The 20,605-nt window shown below is 39.5% G+C and overlaps 1 protein-coding gene across 1 annotated transcript in view; it reads left to right on the forward strand.

Moving 5' to 3' along the window:
• Positions 1-20,605, forward strand: part of NWD2 (NACHT and WD repeat domain containing 2) — a gene marked incomplete at both ends in the record, with an annotated part of 176,732 nt that overhangs the window by 152,053 nt on the left and 4,074 nt on the right. Inside the window, 3 exons of the mRNA XM_080797679.1 lie at positions 2,416-2,619; positions 11,005-11,149; positions 16,169-16,758. Of these exons, the coding sequence (XP_080653805.1) occupies positions 2,416-2,619; positions 11,005-11,149; positions 16,169-16,758 (939 nt within the window). The remainder of the gene's footprint in view (positions 1-2,415; positions 2,620-11,004; positions 11,150-16,168; positions 16,759-20,605) is intronic.

Genomic DNA, 20,605 nt, shown 5'->3' on the forward strand with positions numbered 1-20,605 from the left:
AGACGAAGCTTGACAAGTGTTGTTCCACAAAGCAGCATAGACAGCATCACTAGATTTAAAATCTTTCAGTGCCTGTTGTTTCTCTGACTACAAAATAATAATGTGTACTACAAAAAAAAAAGTTTTAATAAAAAAAAGCAATAAATTCAGGGGCGCCTGACCGGCTCAGTCGGTGGAACATGTGACTCTTGGTCTCAGGACGGTGAGTTCAAGTCTCACATTGGGTGTAGAGATCACTAAAAAAATAAATAAACTTTAAAAAAAATTCATAAAACAACCTAAGTAAATGTGAAGCCACCCAAAGATAGCCATGGATGATACTGCTGTGCATTCTTATAAATTTTTCTTATGTATATGTTTATATATAATTAGATATACAATCTTCTCTCATGTGTGTGTGTATATATATATGTAATATATATAAAACATTGGAATCATCTTATACATATTATTTTGTAACATACCTTTTCACCTAATAGTATATTATAAACATCTTTTTTTTTTTTTAAGATTTTGTTTATTTATTTGACAGACAGAGATCACCAGTAGGCAGAGAGGCAGGCAGAGAGAGAGAGAGGAGGAAGCAGGCTCCCTGATAAGCAGAGAGCCCGATGTGGGTCTCGATCCCAGGACCCCAGGATCATGACCTGAGCCAAAGGCAGAGGCTTTAAACCACTGAGCCACCCAGGCGCCCCTATAAACATCTTCTATGATCCAGCAATTACACTACTAGGTATTTATCCAAAGGATACAAAAATACTGATTGGAAGGGATATATGCACCCCAATATTTATAGCAGCATTAGCAACAATAGCCAAATTATGGAAAGAGCCCAAATGTCCATCAACTAGATGAATGGGTAAAGAAGATGTGGTATACACACACACACACACACACACACACACACACACACACACACACAATGGAATATTATTCAGCCATAAAAAAGAATGAAATCTTTCCATTTGCCATGACATGGATGGAGCTAGACAGTATTATGCTAGGCAAAATAATCAGAGAAAGACAAATACCATATGATTTCACTCATAAATGGAATTTAAGAAACAAAACTAATGAACATAGGGAGAAAAAGGAAAAAATAGAGGCAAACCAGAAAACAGACTCTTAACTATAAACAACAAACTGATGGGGGGAAGGCGGTGGGGCGATGGGTTAAATGAGTGATGGGGAAGAAGGAGGGCTCTTGTGATGAGCCCTGGGTTTTGTATATAAGTGATAAATCACTAAATTCTACGCAGGAAACTAATATTACACTGTATGTTAACTAATTAGAATTTAAATAAAAACCTGAAAAAAAATCTTTCTACATCAATACAGTTCTAGAACACGATTTGCTGTATCCTCTGAATACAGGTACTACAGTACATTTAAATGTTCCCATTTGCAGGACACTTAGGTTGTTTTGCCAAGTCCTTCCTGTTAAAACGGTATCAGCATAAATATTCTGGTAAATCTTTATGCACGTCCTTAACTATTTTCTTCTTTTTTTTTTAATATTTTATTTATTTATTTGACAGAGAGAGAGATCACAGTAGACAGAGAGGCAGGCAGAGAGAGAGAGAGGGAAGCAGGCTCCCTGCTGAGCAGAGAGCCTGATGTGGGACTCGATCCCAGGACCCTGAGATCATGACCTGAGCCGAAGGCAGCGGCTTAACCCACTGAGCCACCCAGGCGCCCCCCTTAACTATTTTCTAAAGACAATTTCCCAGAAGAAAAATTGCCAAGTCCACAGTTATATAGATTTTTAAGGCTTTTAATACATTCTGCCAGGATATTCTTCAGTGAAATATTGGATCAATTTACACACCCACCGGCAGTGTGCGGGGATCTTCTCACACTTTCACATAACACCAAGCATGTTTTCCTTTCCCAGTTTAATAAAGGGAAAGTGATATCTTACTTATATTTTTAGTTACAGTGGGATCCATAGTAGTATCCCATTCAGTGATTTCCTACTTTGATTTGTACCTTCGAAAATCTAATTCATCACAAAGCACTTACGTATTTGCTGTTTCGTAAAACCCAGCATGCCTTTCATCTTTGTCACAGACAAACAAACAAAAATCTCAGAGTAGAACAACTTTTGTGGTATTATGTAAACTTCGGGGAAATAAACTTGTTATAAAACTCTGTATTTTGGATCTGTCTGATGTGATATTCAATCTCGATTTTCATTACATGAATTTATTATAACTACAACATAATTAATCTAACTACTTATTAACTACTGCATGGGAAAAAAGTATCCACCATGATTAAAAGAGAAAAGTGATGGAACAACGTATCTTGTTTATATTTACTATTCAATAAATATTAAATTGAACTACACATTGTGAATACTAAAATGAATTTTCTTGGTGATACACTAACCTGAACTTTCTTGTGGATACACAGGGACTGTTAGGTGAAAAGTATGGGAACATTCGAATCCCTGGAGAAGTTGAAGCCTCAGAGTTTGAAATGATTTTGGATGCTGCCGTAGAGGCAAAGCTGGACACCAAGCTTCTGGAAGAGTGGTACTGTCGCGATGAGAACTCAGTGCCGGCAGCTTATTACCTCAGACCTAAATCGGAAATGCTGAAAAGCAATAAAAATGCAGTGAGTTATCTTTCTCTCCAAAATATGTTTGTGTCTATTACTTTTAGCCCTCGGTCATCCACAGAAAAGGCACAGCAGACGGAAAATTACTCTTCCCTGGACCCTACATTTCTTTGCAACAACAAAATCCAAAGCTAAGAAACTTTCCAATTTTTGACTTACCTTTCTTTTTGGCCTCTCAGACTCTCCTCCTGGAGTTATTTCCTGCCTTTGGAAGCTCCGCTAATGGAGGTCTATTGGTGATAAACTGTGTTTACCTGAAAATACTCTTATTTTTCCCATTTTGCCATAATGTGTCTACAATATTCTGAATTACTGGTATATGTCATGCTTCCTATTTTCATGAATTCATGTATTCTATCTGTTCTGGAAAGTTCTCGTTATCATTTCATCAAATAATGTCTTTCCTCTATTCCCTCTGTTCTTTCTTTTTCATACTATAATTGAGTTTACGCTGGACCATCTCAGTCTGTCCTCCATTTCTCTTGATTCTCTTTCATATTACCAATTTCCTTAGCTCTCCATGCTGCTGTCCAGAAGACTATTTTAGGTCTTTTCCAATTCAGTATTTTTTTTTTCAGCTGTGTCCACTCTGTTCATGCATTAAGCTTTCAACAGTTATATTTTTGATTTGTGAAAGTTTTTGGGAGGAGAGGGCTTTTTCAAATCTGCCTAGCTATTTTTAAAGTCTCTCATTTTTTAATTCAATTATTTTTCCTTTAATATTTCATACATAGTTTATATTCTTGTATCTTATGTAGAATCCTGGAGTGAGGTTGATTCATGCATTTGTGTGATGGAAATAGTATCAATGTCTCCTCTCCAACTTGGTTCCTAAATGTATTTACCATGTATCCCCTGAAACAAAATAAAGGAGGAAGAGAAAAGGGGTGGGCCTTTTCCTTGCATAGGATTTCTAGAGAGATTGAAAAGAAGGCATATTTTTCCATCCCTCTTCCAAAGAGAACATCCTTGATACACTCAATGCCATGGCATCTCTGAGAGGACAGCTCTGACTTGGCAACAGTTCATTTAAGAACCTTGAGTATTTCTCATTCTGATATTTAGCATACAGCATTTTCTGTATGCAGTATGAAATCATGTCAGGATCCTTAATTTTTCTTCTCCCCCCCCCCCATGCATTATTCAAAGTACTTATCTGCAAAAATCTGTGTCTATGGCTAGGAATCTTAGGATAAATCCAAACCATTCCTCAGTTAAATATGCCAGGAGTCCATGCATGTATTGCTGGTAAATGTAGATATCAAAAAACCTAATATCTTAAGAAACCAGGTTTAGACAGTGGTTTGGGAACCCTTGCTTGTATGTTACTATTTGGCTTGAGGTGTTCCTTTGTCATTCTAAGGTCCTCCAGGGAAATTTAAGTTATTCTCTAAGTCCCACTCGATATTTCTCCATAAATTATTGTTAAATAACTGAATTCATGAATAAGATCATCACCAAGACTCTATAAATGTTACTTGTTTGGTTGGCAGTGCTCCCATTTGATTTCCTAGAGAGTCAGAAACAAATCAAGAGACAACTAAAGACAATTAAATAGAAACATAAGAGCACCTCTCCTTTAACTTCCTGTTCTCTTTAGAGGATACTAAAGACATCATTTTGTTATGACATTTGTATCAAAACCCAAGAGGGACTTGCTACTTAATCTGCTAGCAGTGCACCCTGACCACAAGTTCTCCTGAGGACTCGCCCACTCTAAACCTGCTAGCCTCGGCCCTGAGCTTAAGGCAAATTTTGTTAAAGCCACGCATGTGCCACATTGTCACCTGGTCCATAGCTGCCAGCACACCATGCCCAGCCATGCACCCCCAGCTATCATCTCACACCAGGCCCAGGCATATCTAACCATCATCACACAACTGCCCCCAGTCTCCTGTTCCTAGCCACCCCAGGATGTAGCCCCCAGCTGCCTTAGTACTTTGGAGATCTGGCATATGACTAGGGGCCCACAAATTTTGCTAACACCACCACCCTCATCTCAATTTCCCCAGTGGTCTTGCCCACTAAGAACTGGTCTGCCTGGGTCCCACTAACACCACTGAGAGCAAGCACAGCCCACATCGGGCAATGAGACAGTGAAGATGACTGCATTGAAAGGAAAAGTGATTCCAACACAACAGCAGGGCATAAGCAACACAAACAAGATACTCTACTGAAGAGTCAAGTTCTGGTGAACAGGGGCCACTGTGCTGCAGGGGACTCCAGGACGTCTTCTTCACAGAGTCACTACTTTCAAGAGCAAAAGACATAGCTGACTTTCTTAACACAGAGAACCAGACACAAAGAGGCAGACAAAATGAAGAGACAGAGAAATTTACCCCAAGTGAAAGAACAGGACAAGGCCACAACCTTATTTCTAAGTGAAACAGATCTAAGTAACATGCCTGATAGAGGATTTAATGCAATGATCATAAGGATACTCACTGGACTTGAGAAAAGAGTGGAAGATATGAGTGAAACTTGTAACACAGAGATAAGGAATAACATAGCAGATAACATAAAGGGCTCAATAAACGAAATGAGAAACACACTTGGTGGAATGAACAGCAGGATGGAAGAGGCAGAGGAATGAATTACTGATCTAGAATACAGACTAATGGAAAGGAATCAAGCCCAACAAAAGAAAAAAAAAAGAATTATGCAAAATAAGAATAGATTAGGGAACTCAGTTGTTCCATCAAACCTAATTATCATTCATATAATAGGACTCCAAGAAGAAGAAGAGAGAGAAAGGGGGACAGAAAATTTATTTGAAGAACTAGTAGATGAACTCTTCCCTAATCTGTAGAAGGAAACAGATACCCTGATCCAGGAGGCACAGAGAACACCCATCAAAGTCAACAAAAGCATACCCACACTAAGACATATTGTAATTAAATTGGCAAAATCTAGTGATAAAGAAAGAATTTTAAAACCAGCAAGACAAAAGAAATCAGTAACTTACAAGGGAAAACCCACAGAGCTAGCACGAGGTTTTTCAACAGAAACATTGCAAGCCAGAGGAAAGTGGCATGATATAGTCAAAGTGCTAAATGGGAAAGATCTTCAGCCAAGAATACTCTTTCCAGCATGGCTATCATTCAGAATAGGAGGGATAAAGAGTTTCCCAGACAAACACAAACTAAAGGAGTTCATGACCATTAAACCAGCCCTCCACAAAATATTAAAAGGGGCTCTTTGAGTGGAGGGAAGAGACCAAAATTGACAGCATAAAGATAAGAAAAACAAAAGCAGTAAATGTGAATATTTCTATTAAAAAATCAGCCAAGGAATTCAACAAAAAAGGATATTAAATATAATAACATATACCTAAAATGTGGGGAGGACAGGAAAAAAGAATGGGTTCAAACTTATATGACTTATATAGACTGCTATATATATATATATATATATATATATATATATATATATAGACTTATATAGACTTATATAGACTGCTATATGCAAATGAGGTTATATACAAACCTAATGGTAACCACAAATCAAAACCACTAATAAATATGCAAGGAATAAAAAGAAAGAAATCAAATATATCACTGAAGAAAATCAGCAAAACATGAAAAAAAGATAAGGAAGGATCAGAGAAACTCTTTAGAAGCAACCACAAAATACATACTAAAATGGTAATAAATACATATCTACCAGTAATTACTTTGAATGTAAATAGACTAAATGCTCCAATCAAAAGAAAGATGACAGAATAGATGAAAAACAAGACCCATATGTATGCTGCCTAAAAGAGACTCATTTTAGATCTAAAGACACCTGCAGATTGAAAGTGAGTGGATAGAGAAAGATCTATTATGCAAATGTATGTAAAAAGAAAGCCAGGGGGCTCCTGGGTGGCTCAGTGGGTTAAAGCCGCTGCCTTTGGCTCAGGTCATGATCCCAGCGTCCTGGGATCGAGCCCCGCATCGGGCTCTCTGCTCAGCAGGGAGCCTGCTTCCTCCCTTCTCTCTCTGCCTGCCTCTCTGCCTACTTGTGATCTGTCTGTCAAATAAATAAATAAAATCTTTGAAAAAAAAAAAAAAAAGAAAGAAAGCCAGACTAGCAATACTTATATTGGACTTTAAACAAAGACTGTTAACAGGAGAAAAAGAAAGTCCCTATGTAATAATAAAGAGGACAATCCAACAAGAAGATACAAGAATTGTAAATACTTATGCACCCAACAGAGAAGCACTCAAACACATAAAATCGTTCATAACAAACAAAAGGAACTAATAGAAAATAACACAATAATAGTGGGGGACTTTAACACCCCACTTACATCAATGCACAGATCATCTAAACAGAAAATTAACAACTAAACAATGGCTTTGAATGATACACTGGAACAGATGGATTTAACAGATTTATTCAGACATTCCATCTTAACACAGCAGAACACACGTGCTCTTCATGTGTGAAAATAGAACATTCTCCAGAATAAATCATATACTATCCCACAAAAAAAAATCAAAAAATACAAGAATATTGAAGTCATACCATGCAACTTTTCTAACCACAATGCTATGAAACTTGAAGTCAATTACAAGCAAAAATCTGGAAAGACCACATATACAAGGAGGTTAAGTAGCATGCTAATAAACAATGAATGGATCAATCAGCAAATAAAAGAAGAAATAACAAATACATAAAAGGGAGGTTTTAACAACATAATCTACCTCAAGAAGCAAGAAAAATCTCAAATAAACAACCTAACTTTACATCTAAAGGAGCTTGAGAAAGAAAAACAAACAAAACCTAAAACCAGCAGAAGAAAAGAAATAGTAGACTAGGGCAGATAAATTATATAGAAACTAAAAACAAATGAACAAACAAAAACCACACACACACATACACACACTAGAACAGAGTAATGAAACTAGGAACTTGTCCTTTGAAAAAACTCAGTAAAATTGATAAACCTCTATCCAGACTTATCAAGAAAAAATAGAGAAAGGACTAAATAAATAAAATCACAAATGAGAGAGAAGAAATAACAACTGATACCACAGAAATACTAAACAATTATAAAAGAATATTATGAAAAAATATGTGCCAACAAATTGGATAACCTAGAAGAAATGAATAAATTCTAGAACCATTTAAACTACCAAAACTGAAATGGAAGAAATAGAAAATTTGCAGACTGATAACCAGCAATGAAATAGAATCCAAAAAAAAAAAAAAAAAAAAAGAAAGAAAGAAAAGTTAAAGAAAAGGAAGGAAGCAAGGCAGGAAGGAAGGAAGGGTATCAATAAACAAAAAAAAACTCCCAACAAACAAAAGTCCAGAGCCAGATGGTTTCACAGGGGACCACTACCAAACATTTATAGAAGAGTTAATACCTATTCTCAAACTACTCCAAAAACTAGAAATAGAAAGAAAACTTCCAAACTTATTCAATGAGGCCACTGTTATCCTGATACCAAGACTGGATAAAGACACCACTAAAGGAGAGAACTACAGACTAATATCACTAATGAACATAGATACAAAAATCCTCAATAAAATAATAGCAAACTGAATTCAACAATACATTAAAAAGATCAGTCACCACAATCAAGTGGGATTTATTCCTGGGTTGCAAGTGTGGTTCAGTATTCACAGATCAATCAACATGATACACCACATTAATAAGAAAAAGGACAGGACCCATATGGTCATTTCAGTAGATACAGAAAAAGCATTTGACAAAGCACAACATCCATTCATGATAAAAACCCTCAACAAAGTACATTTAAAAGCAGTATTTGAAAAACCCATAGCTAATATCACCCTATACGGGGGGAAAGTGAGGTTTCCCCCTAAGGTGAGAAAAAAGGTAAGGATGTGCACTCTCACTACTTTTATTCAACACAGTATGGGGAGTCCTAGCCACAGCAATCAGACAAGAAAAAGAAATAAAAGTCAAATTAGTAAGGAAGAAATCAAACTTTCACTATTTGCAGATGACACAATACTATATAGAGAAAGCCCAAAAGACTCAACCAGAAAACTGCTAGAACTGGTACACAAATTCGGTAAAGTCACAGGATACAAAATCAGTGTACAGAAATATGTTACATTTCTATATACCAATAATGAAGCAACAGAAAGAGAAACTAAGAAAAAAATCCCATTTACAATTGCACCAAAAATAATAAGATACCTAGGAATAAACCTAACCAAAGAGGTAGAAGAACTATACTATGAAAACTATAAAACACTGATGAAAGAAATTGAAGATGACACAAAGAAATGGAAAGACATTCCGTGCTCATGGGTTAACAAATACTGTTAAAATGTCTATGCCACCCAAAACAACCTACACATTTAATGCAATCCCTATCAAATTACCAATGCGTTTTTCACAGAACTAGAACAAACAATTCTAAAATCTGCATAGAACCACAAAATACCCTGAATAGCTAAAGCAACATTGAAAAGGAAAAGTAAAGCTGAAGGCATCACAATTTTGGACTTCAAGTTATATTACAAAGCTATAGTGATCAAAATAGTATGGTACTGGCACAAAACCAGACCCATAAATTAATGGAACAGAATAGAAAATACAGGTATAAACCCAGAACTATATGGTCAATTGATCTTCAACAAAGCAGGAAAGAATATCCAGTGGGAAAAGGACAGTCTCTTCAACAAATGATGTTGGGAAAACTGGACAGCAACATGTAAAATAAAGAAATGGGACCACTTTCTTACACCATACACAAAAATAGATTCAAAATTGATTAAAGACCTAGGGGCACCTGGGTGGCTCAGTGTGTTAAAGCCGCTGCCTTCGGCTCAGGTCGTGATCCCAGCGTCCTGGGATCGAGCCCCGCATCGGGCTCTCTGCTCAGCAGGGAGCCTGCTTCCTCCCTTCTCTCTCTGCCTACTTGTGATCTGTCAAATAAATAAATAAAATCTTAAAAAAAAATTGATTAAAGACCTAAATGTGAGACTTGAAACCATAAACTCCTTGAAGAAAACATAGGCAATACCCTCTTTGACATCAGTTGTAGCAACTCTTTTCTAGGTATGTTCCTGAGGCAAGGGAAACAAAAGGAAAAATAAACTACTGGGACCATACCAAAATAAAAAGTTTCTGCACAAGAAAGAAAACAATCAATAAAATTAAAAGGTGACCTATGGAATGGGAGGAGATATTTGCAAATGACTTACCAGTAAAGGACTGATACCCAACATGTATGAAGAACTTATAAAATTCAAGACTCAAAGAACAAATAATCCAATTAAAAAATGGGCAGAGGACATAAACAGACATTTCTCCAAAGAAGATATACAAATGGTCAACAGACACATGAAAAGATCCTCAGCATCACTAATCATCAGGGAAATGCAAATCAAAGCCACAATGAAACATCATGTCACACATGTCAAAATGGCTAAAACCAACAAAACAGGAAACAACAGGTGTTGGCAAGGATGTGGAGAAAGGGAAACCCTTCTGCACTATTGGTAGGAATGCAAAGTGGGGCAGCACACTCTGGAAAACAGTATAGAGGTTCCTTAAAAAGTTGAAAATAGAACTACTGTATTATCCAGCAATCACACTACTGGATATTTACCAAAAAAATACAGAACGTTAATTCAAAGAGATACTTAAAGAGAAACTTGCATCCCTATGTTTATAGCAGCATTATTTACAATAGCCAAGATATGGGAGCAACCTGAATGTCCATGGATTGATGAATGGATAAAGAAGCTATGGTATACATATACAATGGAATATTATTCAGCCATAAAAAATGAAATCTTCCCATTTGCAATGACATGGATGGAGCTAGAGATTATTACACTAAGTGAAATAAGAGAAAAATAAATACCACACGATTTCAATCATATGTGGAATTTAGGAAACAAACCAAATGAGCAAAGGGAAAAAGAAAGAGGGGGACGGAACAGGGGCAAGGAGAGAGAGAGAGAGAAAGAGAGAAACCAAGAAATGGACTCCTAAGTACAGAGAACAAACTGATGGTCACCAGGGGGGGTAGGAGGAAGGGTGAAATAGGGGATGGGGATTAAGGAGTGTACTTGTGATGAGCACCAGGTGTTGTATGGGTGTTTAATCACTATTATACACCTGAAACTAATATAACCAGCTGGAACTAAAAAAAAATTTTTTTAAGGGAAATACATAGTATAACAAAAGGCCCAACAAACAAATTCTGTGTAATTTGGGAAGATTCACATATTACATGGAGATAATTTCTAACTTTCAGGGTTATCAGGGACATTGGCCTGTTAAGCACCTACCACAGTATTGGCACATAGTAGACCTTCAAATAATAGTGCTTTTCTTGTGCTTAAATTTTTTTTTTTTTTTCCTTTGATGATTTTAAGACTAGCGTCTCACTTTTTACATCTTCATAGATGCAGCCTCCTGCCAAAGCTGACAATGAGAAGACCTGGCAAGAGATATCAGATGAGATCAAGAAGATATTTAAGGCTGCTGTAAAACTGTTACACGAAAAGGGGAAAATGAAATATAACCAAGCTAAGAGGTACCTGTTCTCAGGTAATTTTGACACATCCTCCGTAAACTAAGGAACAGATAAGTAATAGATGCATTCACTGTTTCCCTTTAATGGGTCTACAAATTTAATTTCATTTACTGCCCGATGAAATTTAATTTTTCTAAATGCGTCCTTCTCCTCAAGAGGCAAGTGTTCTTTTCTTTTAACCAATAGATAAGCCTTCACTTAATTTGAGGACTTCTCCAGAACACATGATTTTAAAAGAAGTCAGAGGAGGCTGGGTATATTAGACCAGACTCTGCCAGTGTTCTGAGTTCATTCATTTATTCTGTTCATTCATTCATTCAGTCACTCACTCAGCAAACATTTTTGGAGAGCCCGCTATGTGCCAGGCACTGGGGATACACCAGTCAACACGAAGGCAAGGTCTCTCTCTCAGAACTTATTTTTTAGTGGGGGGAAGATAAATGATAGGTACATAATCAAATAAATGAAGGGGATCATTTCAGAAAAGTTATGCAATATGAACAAACAAGACAGAGTCATAGGGGCTGATGAAGGATTTGGGGTTCCAGGTGTAGAAGGAGTACGCTGTCAGGAGAGGACTTTGAGCAGAATAACAGAAATTGTCAGAGCCAGCTGTGCTCTATCTCAGGCAGAGAATTCCAGGCAGAGGGATTACCAGATTCAAGATCCCTGAGACAGAAATGTGCTTAGTAAGTTCTAGGAGCAGGAAGAAGGAGAAGGAGAAGGTAGGCCGGCCTGGGGAAGGAGAGAGGAAGACTTAATAAGAATCTTGTGTTTTATTCTGGGTAAGCTGGGAAGCCACTGGAGGTTGAGAAATAAGGAAGGAAGGGAGTGGCAGGATCTAATTTAACCTTAAAATAAAAATCTACTGAGCAGAGACTCATCTGTCAGCCTTTCTTAGCCATAGAAAGGAGGCTTTATTTTTAAAGGATGCACAGGAAACCGCAGAGCTGAAGGAATGTATCAGTGGTACTTTCTAGGGGACAAAGACTATTGAGTAAAAGTAATCAGATATATAACATTTTTTTTTAATTGATAGTGAAGGGGCACCTAGGTGGCTCAGTAGGTTAAGTGCCAATTCTTGATTTCATGATCTTGTCAGGGGGCGGCGCAGGAGGGGGATGGTGGTGTCGTGAGATCAAGCCCAGCATCACATTGGACTCTGCACTCAGCAAGGAGTCTGCTTAAGATTCTCTCTCCTGGGCGCCTGGGTGGCTCAGTGGGTTAAAGCCTCTGCCTTCGGCGCAGGTCATGATCTTAGAGTCCTGGGATGGAGCCCCACATCCAGCTCTCTGCTCAGCAGGGAGCCTGCTTCCTCCTCTCTCTGCCTGCCACTCTGCCTACTTGTGATCTCTGTCTGTCAGATAAATAAATAAAATCTTAAAAAAAAAAGATTCTCTCTCCTTCCTCTGCCCCCCACCCTCTAAAATAAATAAATAAACACGATCTTAAAACGTGATCATGAAGAATTATTGAGGAAAAAGTAATAGCAGTTGGGTTTTCAGATTGGTTTTGTGAGCGGCATGACAAAGCGAGAAACCTAAAAGGCACTCGATATCATTCTCCCTGTATACGTGTACTTAAAGCTCAGGCAACTGTAAGTAATTTTGACAAATTCATTCTTGACAAACTAGAAAAAGTTAGGTCTTATTTTAGGTGTCCCTGAAAATATTAAATTGGCAAAAATAAGTACTATCTTTAGAATATACAGACTGACAAATATCCTTATTGCTTTGGGGGGGGTATCCAATTTTGGGACTCTAGTTCTTCATTTTTATCAAGAACAAAATTACCATGGTCCTTAAAATGTGCTGTATTTGAAGAAAATGCCCAGAACAAAGGCTTTCCTATTCTTTTTTTTTTTTTTTTAAGATTGTCTTTATTATTATTTGACAGAGAGAGAGAGTGTGCGCACAAGCAGGCAAAGTGGCAGGCGGAGGGAGAGGACCCTGGGATCATGACCTGAGCCAAAGGCAGACACTTAACCGACTAAGCCACCCAGGTGGCCCAAAGCTTTCTTATTCTTGATGTAAGAGACCCCGTTTGGGGACTGCATCCTCTTTAGAATCACACAGTTCCAGTGTTCACATATTTCACTGGAAAACACTTTCTTCTAATTTTCTCTACACTAAAAAACTCTGTCCATGTAGCCAGCCATATACAGACGAATACGTTTATACTATGTAGTATGAACTACAAGTAGGCTGTTTTCTGTTTGGGGGACATCTCTTAAAGATATGCATGCTCGTAACAATGTTATTGATTTTACATTTCAAACTCATTTTGAGATACGTCTACACAATTAAAATGGCTGGAGAAGTGCCAGTTCTATGAAATGGATTACTTCATCCGTGTTACTTTAATATTTTCAGAAATGTTGGAATAAGAATACCAGGAAAAGTCTGGAAAGGTGAACTCTTTATATCTGAAAGTCGTTTTTCACACTTTTTTTAAAATATTTATTTATTTATTGAGAGAACACACACACACATACACACACGAGTAGGGGAAGGGACAGAATTAAAGGGAGAGAGAATCTTAAGCAGACTCTGCACTGAGCGTGGAGCTCGACACAGGGCTCTATCCCATGACTCTGAGATCATGACCTGCGCCGACATCAACGGTCAGCTGTTTAACCAACTGAGCGACCCAGGTGTCCCTAATTTTTCACACATCTACTTTCTCCTTTATAAAGAACAGGAGAGGAAGAGAAATATAATAGACCCCAAAATAGTGCCCAACTGTGAACAGTAAAACTGAATGGTCTCAGGGATAGTAGTTTTGGGAATTTACTTCTCATGAATGATCACCGTCAGGGCTGGAACTCTCCTAATGTTATCTCCATTGGGTGCCATGACAAGTTAAACTTTAGGATACTTAGAAAAATGCAAGGACATAAAACAAATATTGTATTCTGATAAGGAACGGGAAGTTTATAATATTTATAGGCCAATAAATATCAGAAATTATCAATAAAATTCCCCCCCAAAATCATGGGGATGCCCTTGGCTTCTAGAAAGAACTCTATAGAGTTGACTTTGTCTCACATGACTCATTTATTCAGGTCTATTTATGAAGTCTATACCATCAATAGGCATTATGTACAGCTTCTTTTTTTCCCGCCCTGAGCGAAGCTTAGGTGGGTTCTACCAACTTGGTTTGTCTCTATGTCTTCTTACAAAGCATTTGTAATCAACACTCCTGATTGGCACATTGTTTCCATGGAGGTGGTAACAGTGGTAACAGAGGTGGTAACTCTAACAGTTATGTTAGAGTTAATTTGTTTCCTGGGAGTCAGAGGGGACAGGGCAGTGTCTGGTTATCAGCCATTAGGGATACATACTATAAATGGACACTTCCTTTCTCCTGGTCCAAGGAAGGTAGCGCCCGGTTCATCCAGAGTGCCTCCTAGCATGGTACATAGACGCTTGGAAAAGAGATGAGCCAAAGACTGCTTTCTGGGGATTTCTTACATCTTGCCTGGTCTACATTAAAAGAAGAGTAGATACATGTTGTATAAACTCCTTTGACTGGCCTCCTTAACCAGCTTGTCTGATCAAAACCCTTCGTAACATGGACTGATGACTACCGCACAGCTCCCTCCATGCTGATGGCTATAAACAGATCTTTTTTACTAGAGTTATTGCTTTGGATTGATGGCAATCATTCCAGAAAAAAATCATTATCACTTGAGTTCTAAAAGGCACCACTTAAAAATACAGTTTCCCCCTTCCTTAATAGTCACTGTAGAGAATATACGTACGGTCCCGGTTTTGTTTGATGTTGGAGCTGAGGTCAGCACACTGAGATGTTTTCAGTTTCTGGCCAGCCCGGCCTGGCATATTCAGGGCCCACCCCAGCCTCCCTTCTTCCATCAGATCACTGCCTAGGATTCACCTCCTTAGGAAAGCCTTTCCTGACTTCTCCAAGAGGGGTAGCCCTCCTGATAGTTTGCTTTCATTGTACCATGTTATTCTCCTTCATGGGACTAAAAGCACTCATAATCCATTCATCTGTGGGACTCTGGTCTTCGTGTCCACCATCCTCCACTGGACTAGAAGTGCCATAAAGGCTTTCCCCCTCAGGGTTGTCTGTTTTCTCTCCCCACTGTATCCTGACTAACCAGCAGCGTGCCTGGCACAGAGTAGATGCTCAGTTAAGACCAACCGGTTGAAGGAAAGCCAGAGAGAATGAGGGAAGGCAGCCAGTTTTAAAAGACTGCATGCCTTAAAGTTCATTGCCATTGGTTTAATTATTTATTCCTTTTTATTTTTCCCTCTATAAAATCATGCACAAGTGATATTTGTGTTACTGATGCTCCCATTTTAAATGTTCTCATGGGGCCTCAGTGATTAATGATGTATATTTGCTTGTGTAGAAGCCAATGTGTTGTATGACCCGGTTTATCTTTGAAGAAATGCATTTTCATACTAAGTCATTATTCTGTACCTGCTCTGCTGGATATAATGGAATTTAACAGTGATATGGATAATTCAGATTGATCACTAATCAGAACATGATCAGATGTTGAGCATGCTTGTATATAACCCTAGACACGTCTGTCTGGGGTACAGTGCACCCTCAAACAAAATGGTAAAGCCACATGGTAAAGGAGAGAGTGACAAGGGAAAAGTCAGCAAGCTATGTCATTTGGCCTCTTCCTCCTTCTTTCCTGGCCCTAGCTGGTCCCTGCTCTTGGCTATTAGAACCCCTTAAATCTGACAGAGAAATGAAACAGGAACTTGAAAGAATCAACTATAAATTCAGGATGCTTTCTTTCTGATGCTTTCAAGCTCTCCCTCTGACTGGGTAGGAAACGAATTTTAATTAAAACCCATTGTACGGGGTTCCTGGCTGTCTAGGTAAAGAGAGATAGGAAATTAAGGAATTAAGGAATTAATCTACAAAAGATTCTGCTACCCGCTGCGAGCAAAATCATCTCCCCCTGGTGACTTGAGAGATAAGTGCAGGGGGTGTGGGCCCTCTGCTTCTTGTTCTAGACAATCAACCCCCTGCCACATTTTCTCTTTCAGCGATAGAGGACGAGTTTGACTTTGCTCTAGGAAAGCAAACTCCAGCCTTCCTGAAGAAGTGTGTTTGCTACATTCGGAAAATCGCTAACATTGAGCGTTTTGTGAAAATCCCGGAGATGGGAAAGTACATGGATATCACTGGAACAGAACCAAGGATGATGCGGGACGCAGAAGCCCAAGAGAAACTGATAAAACTCAGGGACGAATTTATTCCGACTATTGTCGCGTCATCTAATCTCAGAGTGTACACGTCTGTTACTCATTGCGACATGAAACTGGGCTATTCCCAAGAAATAGAAAATCATTACATAGAAGGACTCGGTAAACAGTTTTATGAGGACATGATCGATATCATTCAGGCAACTGTCCAACAGAATTTTGACACCGAAACTGACACGCTCTACGATGAAATCCTTCAGCATTCCTCATTGTGTAAGACGTACGCCTCCTTCTATGAGTACAAATGTGAACCTCTCAACATCGTGCATAAGTACGTTCTGCCAAGCAAAACTGGGCACATCAACCCTCTGGTTATATACGGCGGACCGTGCACTGGGAAGACGCTCCTGCTAGCTGAAGTAGCGAAGAAGGTGAGAGCCTTTTCTTTCACAAGCTCAGTTGTAAAATCCTTTCCTTTGGGGAAAAGACAAATGGGTCAAAATTCAATTCCATCTCTGTGTTTACTACCTGAATGATAATTAGTCTTTCTGGAAAGGTGACTTCGGTGTTTCTCTTATGCTGGTATAATGGTCATTTGGAAAGAATAAGGTACATGGGGTACAGTTAAGAGAACAGCTTTATTTTTATCTCTCCTTGGTCAAACTTATGTTGTGGGGCTAGTTCCCATTTGCATGGGAACTCGGGGAGACCTCACAACTCTTCTCATCCCTCTCAGCAAAGACAAGCCCTCCTATCGCTCTGGACACTTAAGTCATTCACAGTTCAGCAATTCAATCTGTCCAGTCTAAGAGGATAATTAAAACTCGAGTTTGTATTTCTCTCCTGCAGTTGAGGCCCACGATAAGCAAGGCACCTGCCCTGGGAAATCAGGATGTGGTCATCTTCTCCTTCTTTCACCACAGAGCTCTCCTCCCCCCACCCACCCCCACCCCGGCCCTAGGGTTGTGGCTTCAGGGAAGTAGGAAAGATAAGTTGGCCAGAAAGTTCTTACATAACCAATACTGTTGTAAAAACTAGACTCCACACTCTGTGGTCACGTCAGGTGTTCAAAGCTGCCTCCTTATTCTTCTGAGGCCTTTTTCTAGTTTCCTGGACATCCTTTCCCTCATTGAGCATCTTATTTTACCCACAGTTCCCCAAACACAGGGGGATGCATTTTTTTTTTTTTTCCCTAGCTGGTCCTTTCCATGGCTTCTAGACACCCAGCCACACACTTCTAGTTTCTGCCAAGATCCACAGCCCAGCAAGCTCCCTCAGATGGGACCTGGGGAAAACAGAACCAACGAAAACCTCCGTCAGCTCAGTCTTGCCAGTGGCCCACATGTGACGCATGGGAAGGACTCGGGTATTTTTCGCCCTGGGAAAGAGCAGTTCTCCACCCCTCTTCTATCCAAAGAGCTAGCCAGACTTGTTAGCTAACCTCCGTATTTCTCAGGTGTCTGAGGACATCTGTCTCCCTGGGTCCCCAGCTCTAGGGGACACCCTGTCAGTAGTCCATTGAAGCCTCTTTCCCGAAGTGAGAAGTGAGGGCATCGCTCAGCCCTCCCCTTTGGGAGTGGATGTTAACAGATATGACCCCCAGCACCCTAATCTCCAATGTTTTTTTGGCCTCTTGAAACTCCTTTTTAGTCCCACGAAAGGTAGCAAAACTGGTTTTCACAACTCCCTTACAAATCTTGCATGCTGTGTGGAACCTCACTCTGGAATGTAGGGTCTCCTATCTTGGCATGTCAGTCTAAACTGGACTAAACTAGTTCCATCGTAACCTCCTTCTGCACTGGACGTCCCTGTCTGATGGTTTCTATTATCTTGGTGTTACCTCAGAATCTCGGCATTGTTTTTCCTGTGGTTCCTCTCTCGAGAACAGAGCTTTCTTTAACTCCACAGACACTCTCGTCATCCGTCATGTGCTATCACAATCTCAGGGAGGTCATCTTGAAGACAAGAACAGGGATCGTTGTGCTGTACCTTACGTGGGGATTAGGTTTCAAAGTAAGCTCACAGGCAAAAATCTGGCGTATAAACTTACTCTTAAAAAGCCCCCAGGAAAGTTAGTTTACCATTTCTTAATATGCCAAGCCCAGCTGCTGGGTTTTCCTCCCCTTTTTTTTCCTTTTTCCCCTTCTTCCCCTTTCTCCACCCCCTCCTCCTCCTCCTCCTCCTCCTCCTCCTTCTTTTTTTTTTTTTTAAGATTATTTATTTGAGAGAGAGAGGAGGATGTAGAAAGAATCCAAACCAGACCCTGCACAGACTGTGGAGCTGGACACAGGGTTCAGTCCCATGACACTGAGATCATGACTTGAGTCGAAACCAAGAGTCCAACACTTAACGGACTGAGCCACCCATCACCCCTGGTGTTTCTTCTGTTGTTAGAAGACATAGTTCTTTTTTAACGGAACACCAGACGAAGTGGCAGGGTTACACTTAGGGGCCATGTTGCATCAAAATAAAGTGTGTGTGTGTACGTGTGTGTGTGAACACTAATTTGTATGTGAATCTCCAAACTTTACAATGTTACAAGTCAACAGGACAACAGCAGTATGAGGAGCACATGTACAGGAGCTGAAATCTAATGAGAAAACATCCACATACAGCATTTGACCTTCGCTCTAGGGCTTTTTCCCTCTGGAAGAGGGAAGGGCAAAGTGGTTGGAGGTGCGAATGTTGTTGGACTTGACTATATTCCCTGTGATGCAGTAGTACGGGAAGTACACAATCTTGTGGAACGTGCTGATATCCCTGTATGGATCAGCAGTCCCTGTGGGGCAGGAGGTGGTGACAGTCGAGTTTGTCAGCTTGAGAAATGGTTTTCTGAGCTCTCGCTCTTCCAGATATTTTGTCCAACCACCAGAGTGTGTCTATTCACAGTCCAAAACTCTGGTCCCACAAGAATCCTCACCTGTTCCTAGGTCCCCTGCCTCTGCTCCACTCTCCTCTCTCCTGGGGTCTGTCTGTCCCGCCAACAACAACCTGTACTCTCTTCGTGACTTCATGTCCCTTGTGAGAATGCAGAGAGATGTCTCGTGTTTATCTCGAGGTTATCTCCTGCATGCCCAGCATTTCCATGGACACGAGCTCATGATCAGAGGATCGCTCTCTACACGTTCAACAACACGGGACTGGGAGGAGAGAGGCAATACATATCATCATCGGAAGCAATCCACACAGGGACGAAATGTCGTGTTCTGTTTCTGATTTGCCACTGTCGGACAGTTGTAGTAGGATGGCAGGATTAACTTCCTCCACATGGGCTTCAAGGTTTGGGGCTAAACAGTAAATTGCTCCTTTCCCTTAATAGCTCATTCGGAAACTGACATCCTTTTCCTAAACTTATTCATGCCTTAACCTGAACTACACCTTGAGGAACCAAGTTTCATAAACTTACTTCCTCATGTATAAACTGTGTCCTTTCCTAAGCAATATCCTTGGTGAATTCCAAGGATTACTGAAAGACATTATCTCCCTAAAAATAGACTTTGGGATTTTTTTTTAATATACTTTGATCATATCCCTTCTTGTCCTTGCCTTTCCTGCCAGAAAAATACTAAATTTAACAGCCCCCTTATATATGTTATCTCCTTCGCTCTGCAGTTTGGGGAGAAAAAAACCCTCCAGCTTTGTCTCTTGGTAACCACTTAACTCTGAGCAAGTCAATTATCCAGGTGGACTGGTTTCCTCTTCTCTTAAATGGTGCTATAATTCCATCTGCCCCACTGAGAGATAATGTGAAGACTGATAACTGACTGTAGATACATCGTGAGCTGTCGTAAAACGCAAGGCTTAAAGTTTTAGTCAGCATTATATGGATCTTTACAACAATAACTAATCAAGAAGATAACCCTATAGCACCACAATATAGGAAAATGTCTCTGAGTCATTAAGGATTCTATTCAGTATTTTAGTACTATTTTTTTTATCACATTCTAATTAGCTAAGAATTTGATCAGCCCTATGGGATCTCAATTAGTGAAGACATTTGACTCCATATAACATGTAAATCACTACTTATTCTATTCATTAAACAAATACTAAGCATCTACTGTGAGCCAACAACCACGCCAGGAAACAGGATTCAGTGATGAAAACCTGACCATACTAGATATGCAGATTTACTGTTTATGAAATTCTTTGTAACAAGCTAAGTGCTGTCTTGGGATTGAGTAAGACTATTATCACTATTTCATACCTTCAGAGTGATCGTGACGGCCTCGCCTATAGATCTTAGTGCATGGGCTTTGACAGCTCTTTGATCTTCTC

This window comes from Martes martes, assembly GCF_963455335.1.
Source record: "Martes martes genome assembly, chromosome: 2".
Taxonomy (NCBI): Eukaryota; Metazoa; Chordata; class Mammalia; order Carnivora; family Mustelidae; genus Martes; species Martes martes.